Below are 17,207 nucleotides of genomic sequence, written 5' to 3'. Positions count from 1 at the left end.
CAACAATGGTCGAGCACAATGGTTTAGCCAACAAAGGTCGAGTAAGAATGTGCAGTGAATTCCTAGAATGAATTAAATTATAGAAAACAGAGGCTATAATAAAGATAAAGTCTTGAATGAAACAGCAGTTCACTTGGGCATCACCCAAAGGAGGAACATGCCGTCTGTGAGGGTAGAAGACTCGAGCTGTCGACTACGGCAAGGAAGGAGCTGAAATCCTTTCAAAAACCTCCTGGAGGGCCTTGCCTCTGAAGCCATCATCCCCAACGTGGAGCACAAACCCCGAAGGGGGGCATGGGGATATTGTGGTGGGTCCTGTGTATGATCTGCACCCTTCGGGTGACTATACTCTAAGCCATAATTTTGAAAAAGAAAACACATTTTTCACTTAAAAGAGGTCACACTCATATGCATTCAAAGAGCAAAAAAGATGCATGGTAGTATTGCAATGACATTACGCACTGTATTAAAAGTGTCGTACACATTATTTACATTAGTATAAAATATGCCTAGAGGACGACCCAAAAAAAGATACATAAGTTTCCTTCCGGTGAATACATGTAAAAATTTTGAGTAACGAAATTTAAATAACAATTGAGGTGCAACAGGATTTTATAAATGCCTATGTGAGGCAGGGCCCAAAATCCGTTGGGAAGTGCTGCTCTAAGCCTAATCTACTTCAGGAAAAATTACCTTTAGAAGTACAAGGTCCAACTCTTGATCCCATGTGGTTGGATTATCGGACACAAAATCTAATATAAACTCTTCTACCAGTTTGTCAATGTCTGTCGAGCCATTCAACACAACAGCAACGCTATCTTTATTCCAACTTATATTACAGAACTTAGAAAATTCTTCTAGTCGCTCAACAAATCTGAAAATGAAATTTATAAAGTAAAAAATATGAGGTAGCTATAAAAACTGTAAAACTATAAACCTCTCCTTTACCCCCCCCCCAAAAAAAAAAATTTAGAAAGGTCAAATCGAAATTTTAGCCCCCTCTCACCTCATTTTAATAATTCAACATGTATCCTGTTTCCCTTTAAATCTTCCTCCGTGTCAGTTTGAGTGTTTCCTCTGGTTTCATTCCCAATTGCACATATGTATAAATTTTTGTTCCAAGTTTTGTTGAGTTGCATAATAGCCACGAAAACTAGTTACTGATTTTATTGTTGTTTATTTATTTTTACTTTTCAACTTTTTAACTGAGTTTTGCTGAATTTTTGTATGTATTTTGTACAATGGATTATGCTTGACGTGAAAGTAATATTCTTTCGATATATATATATATATATATATATATATATATATATATATATATATATATATATATATATATATATATATATATATATATATGCATATATATGGCTATTATACAACTCAACAAAACTCGGAACAAAACTTTTCCACTATCTTTCCTGTTTAGTGGGGATGGGAATCAGTCTCGGGACTTTTAGGGATTGTATACGCGACGGTTAGTTGGAGGTGGGAAGGCAGGGTTTGGGGATGATAGAACGTAATCAGGGAACAGACAGGGTCGTGGTACCGAAACGAAGGCACAGGAGATTTCTTCTCTAGGTCAAACATGGTGAGTTTGAACTTCCCTAGTCGATAATAATATGGAACCTTCCCTTCGCCACTTATAATTCTAAGTGCTCGTTTTCGACCATTTTCAATCTTATAAATATGCTCTAAAGAAAGACTAAAATACCACACTGGATAAGCAAACTTCAGTATTGGTCGAATAGAAGAACAATAAAGTTGGAGAAGATCCTTAGGGGGGCAAGACAATTTTATCGAAGGTAAACCGAAGGGGAATTTGAGAATGTTTTGAACATGGGCATCCCACTTCAAGTCAGCAGTAATTGTCGTCCCAAGCAGTTTAATGCATTTGACAGAGATTTTGGGAGGAATGGGTTTTGTGAAAGAAGGGGATGATTTTAAAAAATTAACTCTCATAACTGACGATTTATTAACGTTAACTTTCATCTTCAACAAAGAAGCCTCCTGTGTGACAACGACAAGTAATGTCATAATTGAGCTTTTAATATTTCGTCGACAAACCAAGTGCAGACAGGTCGTCCACATACTTCCAACACTCTGAGAGGTCAGTCATGAGGCTATTAAATATTGTAAGGAGTAAAATGGAACCCATCAGGGTTCCCCACAGGGGGGCCCCACAAAAGATACGAAGGGGATCGGAACGAACATTTTTATATTTAAGCACCTGTGAACGATTTGTTAAAAAGGAGGCAATAATTTTAACTAGAAAGGTACTCACTTAAAACTTCATCAGCAGCTTATTTACAAGGATATAGTGGTCAATTAGGTCAACCGTTTTCTAGAGATCAATTAATAAAGGTTTCAACCATGTATCGGGGTTTTCAAGGTTTGGTTTTCAGAATGATGTTAAGAGGACTAACAAGGTAGTATGAAGAAGATGTCTCCTTCAGGTTTCCAAACTGTTGTAAGTCAAACAAGTTTAAGAATCTCTGCCTTAAACCGATTAGATAAGAAATTTTCGTACATTTTTGGGAGAACTGGGGTCAAGGTGATTGATCGTACTCCATTAAAACCATTCAGACCTCCCTACTTTTGCACTGGATTGATATAGCTCAGCTTCCAGCACAATGAGTAAAATCTGGAATTACTAATATCGATAAAAACAGTAACAAGGGTGTTGATACTTTATCACGGAATACTTTTATTAGATCAGTTGGGATACCAATGGGACAAATACTAGTTTTTTCAGTTTCTGTATTTTTTCTATTATTTGTTTCGCAGAAATTTCCAGGATCCTATCTTTTGGAGTTTCAGGGATTAGATGGTTTTCCGAAAGAGGCGGGGACGTTTGCACAATGCTAGCTAGGTGTTTATTAAGCACATTGGCTGTCTCTTCATGCGATTCTTCCAGAAGAAAATCAAGGTTCTTGAACGAGCGACCCTCTATTTCTTCCACTTTCTTAAACTATTGCTGAGGTTTGCTGTTTTAAGCAATTTAACTTATTCTTACCAGAACGAGAAGTAGCAAGACGTATTTCTTTTTTTTATTTGTTTACAAAGGGTTAAGGCATCATGTTTATCTCCAAAACGAAAAAGTTTTAATTTCAAATAGATTAGTCGTTATATTTTTTCATTAATTTAAGGTTTATCTGAGGAACATACCTTCTTGGTAACCTCTGGGAAACGTGTTGGTAATTTGTCAAGTTTGAAATAAAGTAACCTTCGAATTAAGAGTTACATACGACACAACATCATCCCAGCCTTCGGACATAATCCAAGATCCAAAATCAAAAAGACCTTGACTTTTTATTGGCTAGTACGAGAATCCAGAAACTGAGTAATTTGTTTTAAAAACTAGGACTGGTTTCAGTTGCAGTATGAAATGATAGCTACCACTGAGAGGGGGGGAGGTAGTTGGAGTAATACAAAAGGTTTCAAGGTTGGTACAAATTACATCCATACTGGTTTCACATTTAGTAGTAAAGTGGAGAAATGAACAATTTACTTAAGCTTCGAATCTTAGCACATATAATTAAAACTTAGTTCGTTTGCGTCTCAAGCTATAAATACTTGCTTGTAGCCTATCACGAAAGTTACGACGAGAACAAGCTTTCTGCCCGGGTGAATGATAAAATGAGCAAATGAATTCTTTTTATTACCTCTGTCTTTCTTCTCATCGTCACGCTGTCTCTCCTTCAATGATTTTAAACTAGAGAAGTCCTTACAAAGATATGAAAGAACTTAGAGTATTTTGCCGTCCTAGCCAAGTGGATTGGTGCGCTGGACTTAGATTCCTTTGTCCGAGAGGGCGAGGGTTCGATTACTAGTGTACCCAAAGTAAAACAGTTCAAAATAGTTCAAAAACTTCCTGGCCGAAGGGGCAAGAAACGGACATCAGCACAGCCGGTAGGTAAAAGTTCAAATGCCGTATTCTTTACCTTTCTTATAGCGTTTTGGCCAGACCAAGACTCTGGCAAAAACTTCCCGTCTAACCCAGCTTCAATACGCCTTCAGTTTTGAATGCCAATCAGGATGACAACTATAAAGAAGTGCGTTATTCAGATGTTTTCTCCAGTCCCCTCCCTCCCAAAATATAAACATGTGAAATTGTTTCACTTAAATTCTAATAAATGCCTTGTAATTGGTCAATTTTTACGTTTCTTGATTGTGCCTATTGTGCTTCCCACTCTTTCTAGATTAAGAGCTTCAACTTTATAAAAGAGCTTCATTAATACATAAAATAAGAGGAATCAACTTTGATAAAGGTTATTCGATGCATCATTCCAGGAGTGCTGATATGGTGGACTAATACGCAGCTACACATCACAAAAAAAATAGAAAGACCAATTTATCAAGGTTTTTCTTACATCAAATAATTATAGATAAAAAAATAGAAAACTAAAAGAAAAGTGATTATACTGCGACACATTTCAAGTCCCTAAAATTACTAAAAATAAATTTTATCAGGTAAAAAAAAGATAAAGGTAGTCGAACAGGGCATAACGGAGGAGGGGAGTCCTTCATGCCATTCCAAGGAACACCGGCCTCCTATCCCTCTGTGTGCAGGTATGCCTGTCAGTATGCACTAAGTGTTTTGAATTTAATTAAATGACACACATTTATCATATAGCCTTGTATAGGTATAACTTCTAAGAGAACCATAAGTTCTATTACCTTTCCCTAAGTGTTGAAAATTCTTCTTCTTCAAAATTGATAACAGAAAATTTTGTCAGTCCAAAAATGGAAGAGACTGTGAAAAGGTGATCCACAACAGATTCTAAATTTCTATCATCAAGTGGAAATATGAAAGAGAATGTACTATATTCATCAACAATCAGGCATAGATGACTATTTCCAAGATGGCTCTCAGGAAACGGACCGTATATAGCCACCAGAACCTGAAAGAATTCATCTCACGCTAATACCAGCAATTTATGTATTACACAAACGCATATTTAAACAATAGTCGTAACGTGTACAATCCTAAACACGTATGCAGAAATGTGGCTATTTGGGACCACAACTGAACAATTCTAAGCAATATCTTACTTTTCAATATAATTCGTCAAATTTACATTTTTTTTTAATCTGTGTCTTGCTTTCAAAAAACAATTTTTCTAGTTTTAAGGAAGCGTACCCCCCCCCCACTCTAAACAATTCTACTTTGATTATCTTTAACTGTACTATACTTACTCGAAATTGAATCCAGATACAAGCTTTGCAGCTCTCCCTGACGCTAGGAGGTGGCAGACGGTAGCATTCCATTGGGTGCGGTCAAGATTAAAGGGGCAGCCATTCCCAGCCAGGTAGGTTCCATCGAAGGTCGTGTCGTCTAAATCCACCAATGGGATTGAGGTCGGATTTGACGGTGTTCATCTAGGATCGTCTTCCTTGCCTTTTTTCAGCTTAGGGGAGGTTTGCAACAAAGCGGCCTAGAAATAAAGCCGTTTTCACGCCTGTGGCAGGCATGGCCGAGGCAAGAGAGACGGCAGCAGCAAATGATAGTTTCCAGCTCAATCATCTGTCCGCACTGTTGTCATAATATTTGTTTCAGGATTCGGTCGCATAGATTCATTCCAAGTCCATGGATCCAGCTCGGGTCACATAGATTCAGTCTGAGTATGTATCTTATACATCTTTGGTGAACATCGTCCAAATGAATGGGTGCGAGTACTAGAGCAGTGATTTTGATGGGTTCGAATATTCAAGCATTTATTTAGTTAAAACAATTAAGTGATTTGTGTTTATTAAGTGATATGCGTTTTTTTACTGAGGGGATTTATTTTTGGGTTCATTTATGTATGAGCATGTTGATGTTGTATGCATTTATTTGCCTTCCCTTTGTTTGGTTTTATTTTTCCTTGATTTTACTTTGTTTTGATTTTGTTCTGATTCTTATTTTGTCCCTGATTTATTTATATTTTAGCGTTCTTATTTGAATTTTATTGGCTGTTTGTCTTGCACTAGGCTATAATTTGTCGTGTTTGCTTCTTTATTTTTTTTTTCATCTTACGCTTTGTCCTTCGCAATTTTTTGTAGACGGGTTTTCAATTAAACAAATAAATACCAAAAAAGGTATTTTTCGAAATCGAGGAGTGGGTAGCCCCCTCCCATTGACACTGCTAACCTTTATACAAGATTACTCCTCGCCTTTCTTCAAATACTTTACTGTTGAATCTAGTGGTAATCCCATAAGAATTTTAAGATCTTCTGCCATTTCTCTGGTATCTACTAACATTACCTCAAATAACACTTGCTAGTGATAAGATGGATACTATACCCACCAATTTCAGTGATGGTAGTGAGCTGACCCGTCTATGGTGTCCCAAGTGGTGTGCTGTGGTTTGTTAAACCAGTCCCTGTTCATTGACGATTTGAACGCATCCAAACTGGCAGGTGTCACTCTGTTTTACACTAATAGAGCTGACAATTACTGGTAAGGAATTTGGTTCTCATCCTCGTGTTTGCTCTTACACTCGAGCTCTTTTGGAATCATCAGGTTGAAAAAGGCCAGAAATAGAGTTATTAGAATTCAGAATCTTACAAGCTGCAATAACATCACTCCAATTGTGACAATAAATGAGGGACAGGATTTGAGCCTTCTGGAGACATGATCAATAATCAACATCATAAAGACCTTTAATGTATGTTATTACACTTTGCTGATCTCTTCGTTTTGTATTTGCTGATCTCTTCATTTTTTTTGTCTTGAAAAATGGAGTTTTGAAGGGTATGAGCCCATCACACTTTTTTGAGCCCTCTAGCAGTATTTTCTTCATTCTGTTAAAGGATTCATCAATACTACTTAAGAAAGTATCAGTCTTGCCAAGCCAAATCTTGCTTCATTAGACTGTAATCTCTGTGTACATTTTCAGTAAAAAGCTCAATGTTTTTGGTACAGACTAAGCGACCATTTTATAGCAATATGGTTGTTTACACTGATGGGTAGGTGTGGGATAACATCTAGTAATGTCCCACAGTCATCTACAATTGCAACACTGAGCTATGCTGGATTCACACTATCCAAGCACCCAGTTGGGATATTAACTGCTTTATAAAGTGAATGGTTGGCTGGAAACTAAAGAAATTGCCTAATAGATTCCTGTCTAGAATAGGAGTAGCCATTAATCCACTGAACAAAAGGTATTTTAAGTGTCCAGTGATGAATATATTAGTTTAAGAGTCATTTAATTAGCAGTTATTAACTTAAGTTGAAATATGGGGGGAGCGTCCTCATTTTATTTGTTTTTATTTGGGTATTTCGATTTTTTTTTTCCTACCATTTGGAGAATTGAAGGACCATCTTTCTCTTCCAGTATTTTGAGATATTTTTATTAATTCACTGTTGAGTGTATAGCCCACACACGAGTCAACCTCACTATGGGTCATTAATCTGATAGTTTTGTGAAAAAAATTTTATTGGTTATTAAAGAACTTGAACATGAAGGGTTTCTTATTGTTCCTACTTTTCCATCAATAGGTTTTATTACTTCAAAGAGGGATCTCTCTAAGTTAAGGGAACTTCAACTTCAATAAACTGTCCCAGTATGAACAGCCTCACCAGATAGGTCTACTGATATCTCACAATCAGAACCAACATCAATATTTCCTACCTAGAAATTTTCTCAGATGTTAAGTAAAATTTTCCTTCCTTCTTGCTTGAATAGGTTTTTGACTAGTTTGTATCCTAACATCTGAATCTATTGGATTAGCATTAGGCCTTTAGCTTTCTATTCACAAAAGGCATAAGAGACCAACGCCTTCGATGTAACAACAATCTTGATTTCTTGCAACTTTGAAGCTATACAATCAACATTGCTGAAGACACTAACAAGGCCACTACTTTTTCAACTGCTCATACTTTCAGAAAAAGTTGAGGATTTTTTAGAGTTTAGGGATTTGGGGATCTTTCCTAACCTTGCAATATAAAAGTGACAATGTAAAGATCTGAATATGCATTGACAAAACTGTCACTCAGTGATGTACAACAAGAGAACCTATTTCGAAGGTTAGGGGTCCCAATTAAATTTCCATCTGATTTGGTGGGGCAGAAAGTGAGACGCTTTTTAGAATGATTCTGCCTCCTGCAATTACAATATACATCACTCCCTTTGCTTGCCAAACATGGAGCTCTTATGGTTTGGTTCTTTCGGAATGGATGGGTTTTGATATGTTGTTTCTGAAATGAATTGTCCCAGTTGCTCTTATTTTATTTATTTCTGGGTAATTTGTTGCAAGGTTGGCAACAGAAAACATGATAGGCATGTTGCCAGTTGGGTTATTTCAGATAACCAAATGATGTTGGTCAAGATTTAAAAGTGTACATTGAGAGGTTGTAATATTTTGATTTTACATCTCTGTCTAATGCTCTCCTCTACTAACAGTTGCTTTACTTTGTTTTCTGGCTACCAAGATCATTTTCCAAAGTCAGCACCTTCAAGACTACAAGACTCTTCAGCCAATCTTTGTCAACAGTGGCAAAAAACATTTACTCAGGTGTCTATCTGCATTTTCATGGCTTAAGATCTACTTACCATGCCTTCTATCATTTCACACAACTTGCTAAAGGACCTCTTAACAGGGTCCTTGATTTTTTACATCAACATCCTGGATGGCTGCTTGGACATGTTGAAGGTTGAAACAATCCAGGGGATTTCGCAGTGGTACTTTGTATATCTGATGCATTTGTCTAGCTTTTTTGTCACCCATACACACAGGACAATTCTACTCAGATCCAATTTGCCTTATCATCTTCATAAAAGAGCATACTCCAGCTCAGTTGCATAAAGACAGTCTGTACATAGCTGTTGTCTACAGCTATTAAATTCATTGCATTTGGTTCTTGGTCAATATTGAACATTTTTCTTCTTTCCAAAACCATCATTGCTTCCATTGATTTTCCAAGAAATTGTCTGGTTTTTCTCAGCTGTTTTGTTGTAGCAGATAACTAGACCTGGGGTAAGATACCCAGTGGTTTGACAGCTACTCACCACTTCAACAGTTAAATTATAATCCATTTGGTACCATGTACAAATTGGATTTTTTTCACTAGTCTACTGGATTTGTCTGAATTTTCTTGATAAGCATAGAATCACCATGAATATTTTTGTCATGTAAAATGCTATTTATATTAAACATTGATGGTCAAAAGTAAACCCTAATCAGAGACACAACATTTTAAGGTTCAGCCTAATCTAAAAAATACAGCCCAATTTGGATACACAATCTTAAAGTTAGAACAAAGTATCTGAATCATGGATAGATTTAACCTAAAACAAATGTTGTGAAGAAGAGTAATTTGTATTTAAATATACTAGGCTGTAAGGGTAATCTTGTCAAGGTTTGGTGGAGAATAATGGCACTTCTCTACAAAACACTAAAATAAACAAAGAGTAGTAGGTAGTACCATTTGACCCTCTTTTTAAATATAATATTTGTTAGTTAAACAAACGCATGCCCCCTCTAATGATCCTATATCTGGTCCTGGGCTATTCACAAAACATTATAATTGGAAAGAGCACCATAGAGGAGAGCATCTACTCTTTGCTTTGACTATTATAGCATTTATTTCAGAAGAGCTGTTGTTACCCTAAGTTTAAAGGCTAAAAAAAGTTTTTCGAGTAGCCAGTTATTCCCAGCTAGCATATCTTAAGTTATGCACATTATGTCCAAAATTAAGAACTTGTTGTTTATGCTTAGAAAAGATACATTTAGCAACACTCTAGGAGTACCATTCTTCTGAGGAAACCCATTAAAAGAATAGCCCTTATTTTATGCTTTTTTCCAGATACCATGGTTGCTTCCCTAACAAAGTACCCCACCCCCTGATGTTCCCATAATAAGTATATTTGTTATGTGTTTTTTTTTTCATCTCTTGATGCATTGTATAACAGGTAGCTTGTCTAGACTTGAAGAAATTCAGCTTTTTTTGGTAATTGATTGGACTGTTAGATGAAAATATCTATATGACTTAAAAATCTAGATAGCACCAAAAGAATATGATAACGTAATTAAAAGAAACATGTTGTATGCTGTAAAGTAACAATTTCATTTTTTTTTGTGTGAGTGTTTTCTTTCAAGAACATATTCTTGTTTTCTTGCTATTGAAACACATTCTTGCTAGATGACCAACCAACCTGTCAGTGATAAAACAGTAAGCCTTGTGTGACAAACTTCATCAGAGTTTGCCAAAAGATACCTTGCCCATGTACTACATATGGACAATCTCCTCCTACTACACGCAGCATCCCACTAGCAACCTTTGGGTGCACACAGCAGAGGCAGAATAAGAAAGATCATACACCAAATGTACCAGACAGATCCACAAAACCAAAATACCTTAATCCAGCTTTAGTATAGAGATATTTTGGCAGGAGCAAATATTCTGGAAGATTTGCAGCTCTTTTTTGATGCTCTCTGTGCCTCTGGAGGCACAGAGTTTTTTATTTTATTTTATGTATATACTCAGGCTATATATGGTACCATCAGGGGAGAAGGGGAGGGAGTGTAGATAGTAATAAAAGCAGCCATGATATTTAGAAACAGCATAAAATAAAAAATCTGAGCAGTGGTGTAATTTTGTTAAAATCTTGGGAGAGGGCACAGTTGGAGCTAATTTTCCCAAGTCAAGTGGAAATGACAGAGAAAACTGAAAAATTAGTCATATATTACCATAATGGCAAACAAATACAAAAGCAAACTGCTCTATTTCCCTGGATACTTGAATTATACAGACTTAGTGTTATCATAATTTGATAATCTTTTTGCAGAAATTAAATTTCAGCAAGGAGGGGGGGGAGGCAAACTCAGGTCTGGGGTTCAAACTTGGATTTGGAGAGGGCAGTTGCCCCACCTCTGCCCAATAGTAGATTATGCCCCTAAATCTAAGGAAACAGTACAAAAGTCTGAAAACATATTTTAAAAATCATAGTCAAAAATAGCATTCCTAATGCACATCACTTCACTTCATGCCTAATCCTTCCTTCTAATGTGCAGATATATTGTCCAAATTATATATTTCCTATGCCTTAGGCAGCTTTGTGCTAAAGTGAGTTGTTGGTGGGATAGTAGTTTTGTCTAAGATACCATTGGATGGCCACTTTGATAGTGTATAGCCCACATATACACAAATTGGTAAAATTCTACTTTAGCAACTTTTGGCTATCTCAGAAAGGGATTAGATTAGGAAAATGAAACTTTCAGGGATGGGTCTAAAGGCTAAAGTATGTCATGGGAAGGTGCCTTGAAGTACCTACCTCTACTCCCTCCCCCTCTAGAGGGTACTGACCTTCAATGACTTTTAAAATATGTGTGTTATAAAAGTGAAACCTTGCAAAATAGATCTTTTGCTTGAGTGAAGTACAACAAAATTGCTTTCAGCTTCACAACTTTGCTCAATCCTAATTTATAAGGTTTTAAAAATTATGCAAATACATTTCCTAAATTTTGAAAAAAAAAACATCAATATGGCTCAGAATTCTGCTCAAATAACAGGAATTGCATTTTTCAGAACGAAAGGCAGAGAAAAAGCAACTGGTAACAGAAAATTAATGTAAAATGTTATTTTTTCAAAATTTCAATAGGTAATAGACCTGTCATGTAGGCAAATTTCAGGGCCCTCTACAGGGAGAAGGAATGGAGGTGGTTACTTCAAAATACCTTCCCAGGATATTCTTTTGCAGGAAGACACATCCCCAAAAGTTTCATTTTCCCAACCTATCCCTTTTTAAGATAGCCAAAAGTTGCTAAAGTAGAATTTTACCCACAAATCTTTACATTAGCCAACCACTACTATATGCATAGGAGCCTAGCTGGACATATGGAAACATGTTAAGGAAACTATTTTTACTCCATAATATGCAGAATAATCATAGTTAACATATCTTGCAGTGGAAGAAACCTCATGTTCATTTCTTTCCTTGTTTTTCCAGTTTTTCTAAGAAATTCATGAATTTCTAAGAACCTATATATTTACATGGTATACACCCCCAGTCCCCCTAATACACCCCCACTGCGAATATATACCTAGACTTGCATCCTGAATCTAAATACAATATTCATTTGCATCACAAATGAGCTTTACCCTCATTTTAGCCAAATGGTGGATGTCTGTTTTGTCTCATAACTCAAAACCCCTTTATGCTAGCAAAAAATCCAACATTTTAATCTTGAAAGTACATTTCCATTTCTGAAATAAAATTAATTGAGACACTGCAGGCTTACGTTGCTCCAAACATTCATTATTTAGAGACCAAGACACGTGTTCTGATTTGAAACTTTTCGCTCTAAAATTCTAAAATACAAACTTACTAAACAGAACTCACCTATTCAGTCATTCGAGCAAATTTATGGGAACTTGCCACGTTTTAAAAAATTGTAAAAAAGACTCTCCCTGTAGTAATAATATCTGTGCTGCCCCGATATGCCCTCTTATAAATAGGGAAAAACTTCAAATTTCGTGCAGAAACCCATTCTGAAATTATGACACTGATGCAATGCTGAAGTAAATTTTAAATTCTTGACCAAACCTTTAAGTAAATGATTTGCACCAAACCTATCCCTCTTTATTATGACGAAGACCACACTGCCTTTCCATATTAGAAATACAGAAGAGCGAATAATGAGGACTTTTTTCCCAAGACAGTGAACGAACAAAACCTATTTGAATATTTTGGCCCTATATCTAAGGGCCGTCTTCAGCAAAGAAAATAATAAACAATAATACACTTAGAATAAAAGTTCTCGGTTAAAAATCCATTTTTTAAAATAGTCGAGTCATCATTACTTCTTAACGAAAAGTTCAGCCAAGACTCTAAAAGTCTTGCTGAACTTTTAGCGTCTTGGCTGTACTTTTCGTTAAGAAGTAATGATGCCTAGGCTATTTTAAAAAATGGATTTTTAGACTCTAGAAGTGGACTCTAGATTCTAGATTGGACTCTAGAAGTCTTGCTGAACTCTTAGCGTGACCATAGAAATGGAGGGATTGAAAAGACCAATTGTTGTAAATTATCGTTACCGTTACTTCAAATATTCATGTCTTAGTTCGACGACTACAAAAAAGTTCTTTGTTCGTCAACAGAGCCCCCCCTGAATCATAACCACTTTAATTTTGTACCTTCATCGTATCTAAAATTACTAATAATACTACTAGAGCAACTGAAAGCCATCCAATTGATCAATCTTAACGTTGTCCAGCCTCACCTGATCATACTCATTCAGTTGGTATGACCTTTGTTTTTAACAATAATTAGCAAAACTGTTCTTGCACTCGAAACCTAAACTTCCTGAAATCTATTCATTTCACTAATAATTTTTGCACACTTTAAGTGCAGGAGAGTTTTACTTTCACATCTGATGCCATTTCTTCCCATATTCACTGCAATGTTCCTTGGGAAAAAGTCCATCAAAGTAATCTGTATTATCGGTTATACCTTGCTATACCTGCTTGGTTATACCTATACTATCGGTTATACATTACTTTATACCTTATACCTTATCCAGGGCGATATCTAGTCTAATGTATTATATTTATCACTTCAGTAAACTTATCTTGTGTGCGATGCAAGGATAGGACCTTGTTAAAATTACTCTAATCTCTATCAGCTAAATCAAATGCATGATCACAATCTATTAAAAAAAAGGGTAAAGGGTTATGACAATCCAGACACTTTTCGATTGCTAATCTCAATCTAAAATTTTCTCAACATAACCTCTTCTTTTCTGAAACAACACCGCTCTTTCATTAAAACCTTGTCTACAGCATATCATAAGTAAGCAGCATGAATCTAGCCACTTTTGGTATTAATAGACAAAAAGAATAAGTTTCATTATGTGAGTATTTTGCTTCACACAATAATTGAGCGCCTCTGTAACAACTACATTCACTCTTTGTCAGGATTTATAATGCATACGTTTTCGGAGGTTGTAATTTGGGATAATTACTGCTGTTGCTGGAAAAATTGTGTTTTTTCTGGTTTTACTGGCAAACCAAACACCACAATTTTGAGTTTACATCTCTGTCTGTCCTTATCTTCTTTCATCAGCTGCTTCACATTGTTCTCTGGCTATCAAGATCATTTTTCAAAACTTGTACCTCCATGACCGCAAGACTCTTCAGCTCATCTTAGTCAACAATGTCACCAGGCATTTATGCATTTTGATGGCTTAAAATCTACTTACCATGCATCCTATCATTTGACACAACTTGCTAAAGTACCTCTTAACAGTGATTTCTTTTTATCAAGATCCTAGATTGCTGCTAGGACAGGTTGAAGCAGTTCAAGGGATTTTTTAATGGCACTTTGTATATCTAATGCCACTTAGCCTAGCTTGTTTGTCACCCATACACACAGGACAAGTCTACTCAGATCCAATTTGCCTAGTCAGCTTCATTAAAGAGCATGCTCCAGCTCAGTCATATCAAGACAGTCTGTACATAATCGTCAACCTGTGTGGAATAATGATTCAGAGTTGAAGTCGATTAAGAACCGTGCAAAGTTATGGCTGCTTATAATGGTCAGAATGCGGAAGGCCTGCTTCTGGTATTCGTTTCAGCATTAAAAATCGCACTAAATCTGCTTGTAAGAAATACCTTCGTGCACTCCGATTTCGGGGTCTTGATTTTCCATCAAATCCAAGTGATTGGAAGAAAGTTTTAAATTCTAGTAAAATTATTAGTGATGGTCCTGGTAATTATATTTCTAAGTCAGCTTGGGAATCGCATTATACTGCTATTTTTTCCGGATTAATTATGCAGTTCATTCACGTTTTTCAGCTGTTTTGAAACGTATGCTACCTTCTGCTCTATCTCAGCAGGATATATTACCGATATCCGCTGATTCAATTTACCTGGCTATTAAAAGGCTTAAGTCTAAGTCAGTTGACACCGATGGAATATCAGTGAATCATTTAAAACCTGATTGTCCCCCTTTAATATCGCATTTGCAACTACTTTTTCAAATGTGTTTGTGTTGTTCTGTCGTGCCGGACAGTTTCTTGTATGGCACAGTTACTTCTATTTTAAAAAGGGGGAAAGATCCATTTTCATGTTCATCTTATCGTCCTATCACTGTTTTTTGTACCTTAAGCAAAGTCCTTGAGTATTTACTTCTCTCTTCTATAACAGATAATATAAATTTTGGAGTTAACCAGTTTGGTTTTCAGCGTGGTCTGGGATGTCAGCATGCCCATAAAGTTCTTTCTACTCTGCTTTCTGATGCTTCCAGGAAGGGCTATGATCTTTATTTTTGTTCTTTAGATCTATCTAAGGCTTTTGATTCTGTAGTTCACTCCCAAGCCCTGTTTTCTTTGCTTAAATGTGGAGTGAATGTTTCTATTGTTTCTTTATTAAAATTTTGGTATGGTCATTCTTTCCTTCATATTAAATCTTCTCCTTCTGATCCTTCTATGTTAAAGATCTCCGTAAGACAAGGTGGAGTTTTATCTCCATCAATTTTCAAAATTTGTATTGCTGATATTTTAAATAGTCTTCCAACAACTTACCTTTTAGGTAGTTCAAATGTCTCATATCTTGCTTATGCAGACGATATTCTTCTCATTAGTAGAACTAAATCTGGGCTTTCGGCTTCTGTTCGTTCTATCTCTACTGCTTTCTCGAATGTAGGTCTAACCCTTAACCCTGATAAATGTGAATTCCTTCATTTTGGTCCTTCTCCTAACCAATCTTCTAGACTTAACTGTTCTGAATTTAGCATTCCGTGCGTGACTTCTTTAAGGTGGTTGGGCATTACCCTTACTAACAATTTAGTCTCTTTTCGTAATAAAATTGTTTCTGATGCCAAGGTTAAACTTCAAGTGGGTTATTCTAAAATTGTTGCGAATAGGGGGAAATACAACCGCAAAGCCCTTTCACAAATTTATTCTTGCTTTTGTGATCACTCGGTTTTATATCTTTCTGGATTGTATCCTGTTTTAAAAAGAAAAGATTTAAAGGCTCTCAAGTCATCTTATTTTCTTTTCCTCCGATTTTTGTCGTATCTTCCTCCCTGGTACAAGAACAGTGATATGGTAACAAATTTCGGGGCTCCAGATTTATTAAATAAACTTAAAGTGCTACACCAGAAACTATCCGACTCGATACATTTTACTATTAACCCTTTTCATGGTCTTCTAAAATGTTTTCTACAGTAATTTAATGTGTTATCAGAAGTTTTTTTTTCTGTGTGTTTGTTTTCTACTCCGCTGTTTCAAGTGGGTCACAAATAAATTATTATTATTATTATAGCCGTTGTCTACAGCTATTGCAATTCATTGTTTTTTTTTTTCTCAATGAAAATACCCCAAAAAGGCATTACATAAGCCTATTGGAGAATTTACGGGGGAAATTTGCCAGTTTTATTGTTTCTCTTTTCTACTTACTGATTAAATGTGCTGTAGATAGCCAATACAATATAATTTTAAAAGGGATTTGTTCGACTTCAGAATTTTTATATTTTTATTCTATTTACATTGTCAACCATCCCAGATTTTGCAAGAATTAAGTAGAATGAGTCGGGATTCTTTTATTTCAATTTTTTGTTTGCAACATCTACTAAGCTTACCCCCTTAAAAATACATTTCATGCAGATTTGTTTTCCTCTGACAGCAGTATTACATAAATCCAAAATTTAGTCTTACTGTAATTGTGGGCTTATTCATTAATGGTTCAGAATTATGTAAGCAATGTCTTTGGTTAAATCCATAATTTTCTTGTAATAAAGGATTACATGATATAGTCGTAATTTTCTTTCAATATCAGTTTCTCTATTCGTTGAAACAAAAAGAGAAAGGAAAAACTCCAGGAACATCGTTGGCATGGCCAAAATTTTTACTCTGATAGAGGGGCAGGGTAAATGCTAAGGTCTGAAATTTTTTGAGGACCAGGATACAGATGGGGAAATATTGAAAATACAATTTTCTTGCACTCGAAAAAAAAACTGTTGCGTTTTCGAAACTTTTTTTTATCTTTTAGCTTGAGGGGATGTGCAAGCTCCAGTTATGAGACTTGTTCAGTCTCTGTTTTAACAAAAAATATTTAAGTAAGAAGTATGGCGTCATTGCGCTGACAACGTCTTTGAGCTCTCTTGTTACAATTGTTACAGGCCAGTTATGAAACAAGTTTGAACCTGGGATAATGTAATGCTATGCCTTAAACACGAATCATTTCAATACTTCAGGCTTATTAATGGAGTAAATGATCTTTC

General features: G+C 35.9%; 1 protein-coding gene across 2 annotated transcripts in view; it reads right to left on the bottom strand.

Annotated features, from left to right (window-relative positions):
* The window catches only part of LOC136037970 (uncharacterized), a 29,056-nt gene extending 16,721 nt beyond the window's left edge, over nt 1-12,335 (bottom strand). Inside the window, exons 1-3 of one of the 2 annotated variants that reach the window (XM_065720861.1) lie at nt 12,229-12,335; nt 4,681-4,904; nt 694-874 (exon numbers count right to left, since the gene is read on the bottom strand). In XM_065720861.1, the coding sequence (XP_065576933.1) occupies nt 694-874; nt 4,681-4,904; nt 12,229-12,246 (423 nt within the window). In that variant the 5' untranslated portion in view covers nt 12,247-12,335. Of the gene's footprint in view, nt 1-693; nt 875-4,680; nt 4,905-12,088; nt 12,198-12,228 lie in introns of those variants that run through there. The other variant, XM_065720867.1, reaches the window with a different exon arrangement.
* Between the last annotated feature and the right edge of the window lie 4,872 nt (nt 12,336-17,207).

Source organism: Artemia franciscana, chromosome 2, assembly GCF_032884065.1.
Source record: "Artemia franciscana chromosome 2, ASM3288406v1, whole genome shotgun sequence".
In the NCBI taxonomy this organism is placed as follows: domain Eukaryota; kingdom Metazoa; phylum Arthropoda; class Branchiopoda; order Anostraca; family Artemiidae; genus Artemia; species Artemia franciscana.
Note: the sequence above shows the minus strand (reverse complement) of the source record. Positions and strands in the feature narration are given on the sequence as shown.